The sequence below is a fragment of the Myodes glareolus genome, chromosome 1 (assembly GCF_982192425.1).
Source record: "Myodes glareolus chromosome 1, mMyoGla1.1, whole genome shotgun sequence".
In the NCBI taxonomy this organism is placed as follows: Eukaryota; Metazoa; Chordata; class Mammalia; order Rodentia; family Cricetidae; genus Myodes; species Myodes glareolus.
Genome location: NC_142026.1, coordinates 125078334 through 125090495, shown reverse-complemented (window position 1 = coordinate 125090495; position 12162 = coordinate 125078334). Strand labels below are relative to the sequence as shown.

Here is a 12162-nt window from a genome sequence, read left to right as displayed (position 1 = left end):
TCATTCCAGAGTGTGGCTGCTATCTACCTGCTTTGCAAAGGGAAAGACTTGTCAATATTTTCCTGATCCATACATGGCTCATATCCACAACACTTCAAGGTGTCCAGGAGAGTAGTAAGCTCACTCTGTACTATACAAGTCTCCAGAACCTGGTTTCTCTGGGAACTGGGATGGGAAAATTTGTTCTGACCTGAAAGCTGGCAGTCATCCCAAACATCTCTGCCCCCTCCCTCCTCCTCACAGGTGTCCTCTTGACCTTATTTTTCACCCTGGTGACTCATGGTGGGGAGTCTCAAGTGCAGGTTTGCCAGCTATGCTCTATGCTAAGCCCTATCTGGATCAAACCCCAGCATCCAGTTTGTCCTCCCTTGTGGGCTGCTCACACTTTTACCCTATATGTCATTCCAAAATACAAACATGATAATGGATTTCTCAATCGTTTCAGTGGCTTTTCTCAGACTAAAACTTAAACTCTCCAGACAGTCTCTTGTTACGTCGTCTCTCTTGATGTTACCTCTGTTTATGCCTCTATGTTTGCTGCCATCTCCTTCCCCAAACCTTTACATGTTCAAAACAAACTCGCCTCAGTAATATTTGGCTCCTCTATATGGTACCCACAACACTGCACATTCCATTAATCCATCCATCCACCCACCCATCCACCCATCCATCCATCCATCCATCCATCCATCCATCCATCCATCCAGTATCTACAGAACACCAACTACATTCTGGTCACTGTTCTATGCACCAGGGAGACATGAATTAAGCAGTCACAACCAGTCTTTATTCCTTGCATCTAATTCTAAAACAGCCATTGAAAAAAAAATATACAAACTTACAAAGAAGAGAGTAAACTAGGGAAATGGCTTGACATGTTGTTAGGAGACGCATCAGTTAGGGAACGTGGGATAGGTCAGATGAACTGAGAAATAACTAGTGAGAAGGTCAGGGTCACACATGAATGCAGGAGAAGGTTCTGGATAGAGGCATGTTGACTTTAAAGACTCCTGACATGGGGGCAAAATGCTTAAGGGATTGTCAGACAGACCAGCCCTCCGAGCACTGAAAGAGTATGGCAAGGAGAAACCAGGAGGTGAGTGGGGACAAGGCAAGGATTTGGATTTTTATCTAACGCTGGACTTTCATTTTATTAAAGACATCAAAGAGTCTTGTTATGTAGCCAAGGCTGGCCTAGAATTTATGGTCTTCTTGCCTCTTGGATGCTTTAACTATGGGATGCAACCTCATGCATAGTACAGTTCTCATCAAAGTTATTATTATTATTATTATTAATCATCATCATCATTATTATTTTAAAGTTACATTTAAAGTGTGTGTGGGAGCACAATGCTTATCTGGAGCTCAGAGACAGTTTGTGGTAGTCATCTCCTTCCACCACATGGGTCCTGGGGTGTGAACTCAGGTTGCCAGCTCGGTGGCATGTGTCTTTGCCTATAGCCTGCTCAGTCAGCACAGTGCCTGAGATGTAGTGAGTCATTTAACTGCTCTGTGAATGAGGGAAGGGAAGGGAGAAGGGAACTGTAGGTGAGGTGGTCAGGGAACAATTCATGGTAAGAGTGAGATTTGATGTACAACTCAAAAGATGGTAAAATCCCAATGGTGCAGATGGAAGGACAGGGAAGCAAGCCCCTAGCATTTACAAGTCTGGGGCAGGAAGCCATATGACACCCATGTACTTCCTGCTAAATATTTTAAAATCGTAAGTCAAACTGCAGACTGCTAAGTGGAGTATGTTCTGTTTTGAGTTACAAGTTAGGCTAATAAACTGTTACTTCATGGTCTGTGGTTTTACTTTGATAACTGCTCCTCACAGCACTAGGTTCAGATGTAGACTCCTTAGATCCTCGCTATTCTGAGATCTGGCTGTGGTCCGTGAGAACCAGCCACAAAGTGAGAAACACCGCCTTCCCTTTCTATTGTGCCGGCTACCTTGTACTTACTGTAAGGAGTCTTGTAACCAAAAATGTGGCTATCCCAGCTGTCTTAGTCACGATTCTATTGCTGCATGACTCATAGGGACCTTTGGTCCTGGCTAATTAATCATTCCAGTTTGGAAATACATAAGAAGCCTGCTGCGTTTTTGTTTGATTCGTATAAGCAGAAAAATTCTCAGGTAAATGGAAGTAAGCATTGATTTGGGGCCTTCATTACTACTTCAGAGGCCTAGTCCAGTATTATCATGACAGGGACCGTGGTGGCCTGCACGGCTCTGGAGCAGTAGCTGAGAGCTACATCTTCGACTGCAGGAAGAGAGAGAGAGAGAGAGAGAGAGAGAGAGAGAGAAACAGAGAGAGAGAGAAACAGAGACAGAGACAGAGACAGAGATTGGCATGGGCTTTTGAAACCTCAAAGCCTACCCCTAGTGTCTCTCTTCTTAGTCCAACAAGACCACAAACAATGCTTAATCCTTCTAATCTATCAAAGAGTTCCACTCACTGGTGACTAAGTGGTCAACTCTATGAGCCTATGGGAGCCGTTCTTATTCAAACCACCACATCAGCCTACAAATCTAAGCTCTTTCCCCACCACACAGGCAAAAAAAAAAAAAAAAAAAAAAAAAAAAAAAAAAAAAAAAAAAGCTGCAGTTGGACCACTGGAGCACTCCTGGGCCTGCTGGTTCTCCCCTGCAACAGTTGGGTCCTCTAAGCTAGAGCAGGGTCAGTGAAATGCAGGGTCTAGAAGGAAGAGTAAGCAACACATCAAAAGACTAAGGTGAGACTACTGCTTTTGGAGCTGAGGATTCAGAAAGGTAAGGTCAGAGAGGGGCAAGAATTTGCTGATGAAGAGCTTGACCTTGGACCTATAAGGGTGACAAGAAGCGCCTACACGTCCCAGCAGCAGGAGAGATGGTCTGACATCGACATGTAGGATGCATGGGAAAACGGCAGGTTAAAAACAAGAAGGACAAAGTTACTGTACAATTTGAGGCATAGAGTTATAAGAATTGAAAAAAGAGAAAGGGGGTCGTAGAAATTCTACACAGTGCGAGTACTTGATTCATGGTAGGGTTTAGTGGAGATGGAGAAACCAAGCCGAAGATATTTATGCAAATCATATCTGGCAGGGCTGTTGGTTTCCTAGTAAATATCTTGCCCCTGTACCGAAAGCCAAGTTTGGTTTGTCATGTCTCCTGTGGTCTCAGGTCCTCTAGAGCAGTGGTTCTCTGGGTTGCGAGCCCCTGATGGGGGTGGATTGACCTTTTCACAATGGTCGCCTAAGACCATTGGAAAGCAAAGATATTTAATACAATTAAGAACAGTAGCAAAATTACAGTTCTGAAATAGCAGCAAAAATACTCTCGTGGTTGGGCTCAGGACAGCATGAGGCCTTGTATTAAAGGGTGGCAACATTAGGAAGGTTGAGAAGCATGGCTCTAGAGGGTTTCCTCCAGGCCCTTCCACTTTGGTACCGCCCTCCCTGAGGATGCTGCTGAGCTCTGAGTTCTAAGCCATCTCGTTCTGGGTTGGAAGGAGGATGTTGTCAAGTTAGTAATAATGCAGAGACCAGAGGGAAAGCATAAACAACGTTTGTTTGTTCTGCTTTTTGTTCTTGTTTTGTTTTGAGGCAAGCACATTCGTCATGGTCAGGTAAGGTGAAATCTGCCGTGGAGCGGTAGAAGAGGTTGCCAGGGCCGTGAAGACTTCAAGCTGCCTGGATTTCAACCCCGTTTTGCCTTCCACCATCTGTGTGAACTGGACAAGCAGGGGCAGAACGCCGTCCAAATTCCTGCCGGATTGGGTCTGTTTTCTGTCCAGATAAGAATGCTGGGCAGGAGCAGGAAACTGCTCTCTAAGGTGCCAGCACCAGGCTTGTGCCTGCCGTGCCAGGGAAGCGAAGAGAGAGCCTTTGCCTGTAGAGAGCAGATACTCGCCCATTCATAGGCCCTTGGGATAGCCATGTCGGGAAAGAATCAGAAATTGAAGGGAATTTCCCATTAAACACTAGGCCTATAGTTGGTGTGACTAAAGAAATAGAAAAAAAAAAAAGGAGTTTTATATTTTCCATATTGGAACTTGGCAGAGCCGTCCCCACTCTTGTTCTGAAGTTCCTCGCTTGGGAGGGGCCTCGTTGGGAGCGGCTGTGGTCCCGCTAACGAACTCGCCTCTTCCCACTGGTTCCTTTCTCCTCATCCTCCTTCCAGGGTTGCTTGGCAGCTGAGTTTGTTTTTCATCTTAATCACGGCGTACAGTTTCAAGCAGATGTTTTCAGAAGTCCTTGACTTTTAAGCAGAGTGTTTGCAGTGGCCTCTTGACAGTGTCGCCTACACTCAACCCTGAATCTGCCTTGCAAATCAGGGCTTTGAGGGTGCGGGGTGGCCTGGGAACAGAGGTCTTCAGAGCAGCGAGCAAGATCTTTGTTGGCTTTCTTGCGGCTGGCGGTTCTTAGAGAAGCCCTGGAGGCGTCATAGCTTACTGGGTCCGCCTAGCTGTTTCCGGAATGAAACAGACTCCTTGTAGATCCAAGGGCTGCTAGCTGCCAGGTGCCATAGCCGCTATGTGCATTGGGACCCTCCCGCATATTCTGGCCATCGGATCGTGGACAGACAAGGTCTTATCATAGGCTACTGTGTAAGGATAAACAGTGCTAACACAGTGAAGTTGTTTGCTTCAGGGAATGATCCTCAGTTATTAGAATTATGCAGTGAGCTCTTAACACTTGTCAAATAATAGTATTGTACCTACTCAAGACTTTAACTATTCATTGTGTATGGGAAACGTGTGTGCTGTGTTGGTTTTTATTCTACCACGTGGATTCTGGGGCTGGAACTTAGGTTTGTCAGGCTTACAAGTTAGTGCCTTTACCCACTGAGTCACCTCTAGAATCCCAAGTCTACCTTTAAAAACCCTATGCTGTCGATATTTATATGACGTTGTTAAGCACAATGCTCAGACAGGCTAGGTCGAGCAGCCGAAGTCGTACAACGGCCTGGCTGCTGAGTTTCTGTAAGCTGCTGTTCACTGTCGAACTGAGCAGACGGCCAGTCAGATAAATGCTCCTCAACACAGGACTTCACTTACTTCTCTAGCTAGTTTCCTTAACCACCACGAGGGAAGCCATGACTGTCTTTGTGGAGATCAGAATAAAGGGAACAGAGCCAGTTCATGGAGGAAATACGCTGTGGAGAAAGGCTGTCTTCTGAGGTTGGCTCCAGGGCTGATTCTGGGGCTGTCATCTTGACCTGTTTCCCTGTACAGCGGACCTCTACCTTCACTGTCCAGGGCTGAAGCGGTCCAGGTTGGTTGCCTGATAGAAACATCCCAGGGCAGCAGTGAGCTTTCTGGAAGCCATGTGTCCTGACTCCAGTCCATTGTTTTTCTGTTTTTGTTCCTAGTATTACAACAACAGTATCACTTGACACTGCAAGTAATCCAATACACTTCACTGTCTTTTTCCCTCTTTAGCCACGAGCCTTATAATAATAAAGTATTACCAAAATGAATACACACAAGGAAGTGCAGAAGGACAAGTAAACAAGAAACCTGGGCACTTTTTCAAAAGAAAACAAAGTGGTAGGAAAAAAAAACCTAAAAAGTGGTAAAAGCAGATGCGGGAAATTAATACAGCCAATTCCTTCATATCATTTGCATTCTGGAAAATTACTGTCCACAGTTACATATTAGAGGTATTCCTGGTTGGAGGTCTTCCAGGGAAACTCTTTTTAATAGGTGTTTTCTTGCTAGTTCAGCAAGCTAGATACCGAACCAACATTTTAATGCCTTGAAAGCAGAGTCGAGTTTTATGTTTGAACTCAAACCATGGAAGTACAGTGGAGGTAAGCCCAAATTTATCACCAGTAATGAGATGCCCCTAAGATGTCACTTTCTCTCTGAATTAGTGGCATATGCTGATAATCTAGGTCCCAGAAGTTAGAGCAGAAAGATCCCTAGTTTAAGGCTAGCCTGTCTGAGATCCTGCCTCAAAATGTAGCCTTCTGTGCTGGGACTGAGAATGTCATTATAAAATGATTTAAGTATGTTACAGCTCCTCCGCGAGCCACCATAAGTGGAGACAAGCTAACAAGGTGTCTTCATGAAGACTGCCCTTCTCTCTTGAGCGTTAACCCAAACTATAAGAACCCTCAATACTGGGTAGTATTTTTTTCTCTGTAGTGGGGCATTGAACCTAATAACTCAGACACGCCAGGCAAGCACTCTATAAGCAGTAAATTTTTACTGAATCAAGTTGCAAAAACGCATTTATCTTGATTTAAAACATAGGTTTATCAACTTCTTCTCAGCTTCTTCTTCAACCCCTGACTCAGTGAGATGTCTATTTTGAGATACGATGCCTTTCCCAAGAAACCAAGAGTTGTACACATTGGCCAGATGGGGAACTGTATTAATAGGGCTTCCTACTGCTTTCCAGATAGAGTGATTTTCTTCCAGATGTTTATGGGATATCAGTTGGAGCAAGACAGAGTTTTGGGCTCAAAGATACTCGAAGCTGACATCAGCAGTTCTTTCCATGGGCAGTCTGCTCTGTTGTTGGCAGGACCCCTCAAGGTCTTCAGTTTGGCTCTCTGTTCTGTGTTTGAGAGGACACAGTATCGCAGAATTCTAGTGGAACTAAGCATCTTTCTGTCAGCCTACCTCTCTGGAATGGTTTGCTATGGAACCAATCTTCTTGAGTCTACCCATGATGAGCACGAACTAGGGCAGGGACGGACCCAGGCTTGATGTGCAGGCAGATCCAATAAGCATATTTGCCTTATTTTATCTCCCTGTTTAGCGGAAACACTTGGAGCCTATAGGCTGTGCTATATATAGTACCAAGGGGGTTCTGTTCATAATGGAGGCTGGAAATCTTAGGTGTTGGGCCAAACACTGTGGTCTTTTAAATTACTTGGTGCGAGTGAGAAAGAAGCAGGAAGCATGCAACAAACCTGCTTAGGAGTTAATTGGAGGGGGTGCATACAGGCCTGGGGAATCAGTGTGCAGAGAGAGAGGGAAGATGGAACGTCCAGCTTTTTAAAAGCTGCCTAGCCCATGCACACAGGGAGTTGGCATGACTATGTCGCACGCTGATGACACAGATGACAGGCTCATGCATGTGCATAAGAATTTAGCTGAGTCATACGTGGATGGAACCATGCACGCGTGCAGGTGGGTCATGTGCGGCCCTTTAACAGTTAAGCAGTTGACTGAGGGCTTGTCTGCACATGCATGGCTCTAGAACCCGGAAGTGCAGCCTTATTTGTGACTGAAGGACAGTTTTCTTCTCTGTGTGTGTGCTCTCTCTCACTGCTCTCTCAGGGTTGGGAGAAACCCCAAATACACCTCCTGGGATGTTTTGGAACTCTGTTGAATTAAGTCTCAGTATTACTGGAGATGGATCTTGTGGGTGAATAGAGTCATCAGGGTCATTTTTGTCTGTAGAAATGATGCGCACAGCAGCAAAGGCATTTTGAACCAGTGGGGTGGAATGGGGTGGGAGAGCTGTGTTCTGTAGATTACCATAATTAGTCTTCAGAACTTTTCTTTAGTGCAATATTATCTTTAATCCCAGAGAATGAGATTCAGAGAGATGAAGCTGTTTGGTCAAAAGCATCAACTCAGCTCCCTAGCTACCCCTTTATACAAAAAGTCCAGAGTGTTTGGCTGGGGCCTTCACCCCAGCTTCTTGCATAAGCTCCCTCCCCTGGGAGTTGCCTCAGTCCAAACTTCACCTCCAAGAAAGCCTGCTAAATGGTGACCCCTCCCCAGGGTAGGTTGGGACCACTCCCACAGGCTATTTAAACTGCCCCCCCAGAGAATGAACGTGTGGTCTCCGAGTTTTACGTGGTCTTCCCTTCTCTCTCGTCCCCTCTATGTGTTTCCCTGGGGCCACCTGGGAGCACTCCGTTAAACATGGGCATCTTTAATTTGGTTTGATTGGGATTATTTGTGTCAGTGGAGAGGTTTGTCTGCTTAAGAAAATACTTAACAGAAGTGATATATCTATGGTCATGTAACTGAAAAATAATGAATTCAAGAGCCAAATCCAAGTTGTATTTGCTCCACAGACTAAAAAAATATAACCAGTACTTGCTAAATTTACCTATCTCTTAATGTTGTATATTAACATGAGACATTGGGGGACATTAGCATGTACAGAGAGATGTACAAGTGTGTTGCTTAAAAATGCCTGCTTTTTTTTTTTTTTTTTTTTTTTACTTCACATTTGAAATGCTTGCACCATCAGTTTCTAACAATTATCAAACACAAACCTCAGAAGCAGTCTGGCCCAGTGTCACGAGCCATGGACACCCCTGTCATAGAGAAAGCTAGCTAGACTATATGGAGTGACAGAGCTGTCACAAAGGTAATCACGTAAAAAACAGAACCTGCCACCATCAACTTTTCGAATTTCTGAGAAGAAGCTGCTTTCCTCAGTGGCTAATGACAAACACCTTCCTTCCCTTCATCATTTTCACCTCTGTACCCGTGGGATCAGGCTATCACAACCATCAAACCAGAGTTATAAAAAGACTAGGAAACATCAAGTTTTCAAAAATAATGGCTTACGAGTCATGTAAATCAAAAGAGTGAGGGGTGGGGAGCCGGAAATAAACTAGAAAGTTAAGATGCCAGCTGGAGGTTCTTTATAGCGGGGCCGTGACAGTGGCTTGCAAGTTTTAGTGTTGCTGATGATGAAATGGAAGCCATGGGAAAAATTGGAAGTCTGAAACACACACACAGCCAAACAAAAACGACAAACACTGGGACTGAACACGATTTCTAACGTCATTCCTGTCTTGGGACTGGCCACTTGGTTGATTATAAGGGGGCAATCGAACAGAGCTTAAAACATATGTGGACGAAGGTCACCCCCCTCTATGTTCTCCAATGCCCTCGCACACACATGTCTACCCTGCCCCCACCTTCGGCCAGGGAATTCCAGGGTCCTGTAGCAATAGCGTCCAAACTGAATCACTGGATTCTAAGAGTGGATTTGTCATGGAAAACACAGTTTCCTCTAAAAGCCTAGCACGGAGAGTCTCAGCTGGGGTCTGTGGATCGAAACCCCGACACAGAGCGACAAACTTCAGCTGGGGATTTGATGTGGGTTCCCTTGTAGACAGGGTTTATTGCTCTCAGAAAAGCCTTAGGGGAATCCGAAACTCAGTCAGGGGGTTGGACTCGAATGCCCTCTTGTATCTGTAAAAGATTTTAGAGTCTCAAGGAAATCCCATGTCCCTCTGACTCAGCATTTGTTGAGTTTTGTGATAGCTGAAGGTTGCACCTCAGAAGGTTTACAACAACAACAACAAACTACACAACAACAACAACAACAACAACAACAACAACCAACTGAACAGCTGCAGAGAGACAAGGAAAGCCATGAGCAGGAGGAGACAAGCATGAAAGATAATGGACTCTCTCCAGAAGTATCTCCATGTTCCTTTCAGGGGCCTCTGCTGCCTGTTGTGGGGTCTGCATCTGCACAATTCTTGCCATAGGTCGTTAAGCCTGGTGTAAATATTTGCAGGTCAAGGTTTGCACAGGTAATTTTCTACAGGTTGTGGGGCTTGGCCAAACCAATTCCCCCATCCCTGACCTCCATCTGTGAGATGATTCCTGCCTCTGGAAGGGGAACCAAAAGAGAAGTGAGAGAGCATAGTGGGGGGATGAATATAATAGAAATAGATTACATACATGTATGCACGTGTCATAGTGGGGGGATGAATATAATAGAAATAGATTACATACATGTATGCACGTGTCATAGTGGGGGGATGAATATAATAGAAATAGATTACATACATGTATGCACGTGTCATAGTGGGGGGATGAATATAATAGAAATAGATTATATACATGTATGCAAGTGTCATAATGGGGGGATGAATATAATAAAAATAGATTACATACATGTATGCAATATCATAATGGAAATGCATTATTATGCATAAGCAATATATGCTTTAAAAAGCAGGGAAAATACCTCAAAAGGTACTGAAATGTAAAACCTCTCCTTACTATTAATTGGCCCAGGGCAAGCCAGAAGGCTCGCTGCCAAGTCTGACCACTTGAATTCAATCCCCTGGACTCACAGGGTAGAGGGAAGAACCAATTGCAGCAAGTTGTTCTTTGCCCTCCACACATGCGCTGTCGCATATGTACACCCCCCCCCCCGTCCCTGACAAAGTAAATGAACGTATAAGATTGATTTACCGGATACAGAATGTAATACAAATACAAGCAGGTTTTTTTAAACCATTTCACATAAAATAATTAGTAATTTTTATCATGAAATATGCTTTTATGAATTGATAGCTTTTTGACCCTTTCCCCCTCATGTATTAGGTGATAAACGTATCAACACCTTCATTAAAGCCAACCTAACTGATGTTGCAAAAACACTGGGCAAACTTCTCTTATTTCAAAATAAAAAATATAGCATGTCTAAAAACAATAAAGAAATGGTAACTCCTGCCTCTTAAGAATTAGTGAGAGGGCTTGAGAGATGGCTCAGCTGTGGGGTGCACTATCTTGTGACTCACAATGGCCTGCGACTCCAGCTCTCAGGCTTCTGAAGCATGTGCACACACACTCATGTACACACACACACACACACACACACACACACACGTATATACATTGGTATCTTTTTAAAAAAAATTGAGGATAAAATGAGATAGTGAAGAAGTACATGCTTGAAATACAATCCCATCTCCAAAACCCCTGGAATCAAACATTCTTAGATAGTCAGACGTTGGGGGTTCCATAGATATAGAGCTATCCTGTATGTATGTGCGTGCGTGTGTCCACATTTAAAGTTTGTTATTTATTTGATTTCTGAAGTCAGCGTACAGGTTTTTGACACGATCTCTTCACGTGATTCTATCATTAGCCTCGTTCTCAGTTGTTCGCTCCCCACACTTCCCTCTTGCACTTTGTTCCCCCAACCAAACTTTTTCACCTTCTGCCCCAGAGTCTCCCCTTTTCCCTTTACACATAACCTATTACCTCTTCCCCATCTCCCTTGAGATGTCTGCCTTCTCTCTCATGATCCCTCTTCTAGTTTCATGTAGCACAACACACACGTACTTTTAAATAAGCCATCACTCATACATTTACTATTATTAGCACCATCCGTAATAAAATATCTACACTTTTTATAGCAGGGCCATATGGATATTCCATGCTTCATAAGAATTCATATGGTTTTGCTACATGAAGCAGTGAGTCACTATTACAGAGAGATTACACCAATAAGGTCAGGTTCTTGCATCCAAAACATTGCTTTGAATTTGTCTTGAAATTTCTGGATTGAAAAAAAAGAAGCAATTACAGATCTCTCCTTTCTCCATAACTGTTGGGTGAAGCCTAATACTTCGTCAATATTGAACTACCAAATCCTGCTTGTCCCCACGTTCCCCTCTGATGGCACCAGGGCTAGCTTGCCTGATGATTGGACCTGCCACCCGGGGATAGCTCTCACCTTCAGGTTCATCGTGTGCTCTGTTCTACCCTGTCGCCCCTCTCTTCCCGAGGCTCCAGTCAAGGGAGAGCTTCTCTCTTCTCCACTCCGTCCTAAACTCCCAATTCCTCGGCACAGTCCCTCTGGTTCAGAGCCTGCGTGCCGCCTATGACGGCCTCCAGGTTGTTAGAGCTACTTCTAGTGGTGTGGCTGGTTCACTGGTGAGAGGAACATTTTTCCCTGCGGATGAGAGGGGACATTCCTCAGCCCCATTCACGTGTGCCTGAGAGCTACTTCCCAGCAGCTGATAGTGACGCAGGCAAGCCACTCGAGGACAGCACTTCCAGGTCCCCTTCCCCATCCCAGACTGCCCTAGAGAAAGAATGTGGATTGTGGCATCAATATGACAGCTGAGCGTGATACTTCAGTAAGTGTGGTAACAATCACAACAGATGGCAGCTGTCACCAGCCGCTTGCATTACCCTATACCACCCAAGAAATCTCCAAGGGAATACTGGCTTAGCGACAAAAGCAAGGGACAGTACGTCTAGACTTCTTCCATATGCTCTAACCCCAGGCTCGTTACTTGGAAACTTCTGAGGTCTTATTCATAAAATTCGGCCTACGTCTACCTGTGATTAGAAATGTGTGAGATCGCTCACAGAGCCACTCCCGTAAATATGCACCTAGGACCTTTCCAAAAGCCTCTTTCTGCCTTGTGGGGGACCTCTGAAG

The 12162-nt window shown here is 44.7% G+C and overlaps 1 protein-coding gene across 2 annotated transcripts in view; it reads right to left on the bottom strand.

The window, feature by feature from the left end:
* Sash1 (SAM and SH3 domain containing 1) overlaps positions 1–12162 on the bottom strand; it is a 305306-nt gene that overhangs the window by 274545 nt on the left and 18599 nt on the right. The window contains exon 1 of one of the 2 annotated variants that reach the window (XM_085688482.2): positions 11449–11593. The exons of the other annotated variant lie outside the window; for it this stretch is intronic. Within the exon in view, the coding sequence (XP_085544608.2) occupies positions 11449–11460 (12 nt within the window). The 5' untranslated portion in view covers positions 11461–11593. Of the gene's footprint in view, positions 1–11448; positions 11594–12162 lie in introns of those variants that run through there. 2 annotated transcript variants of the gene reach the window in all.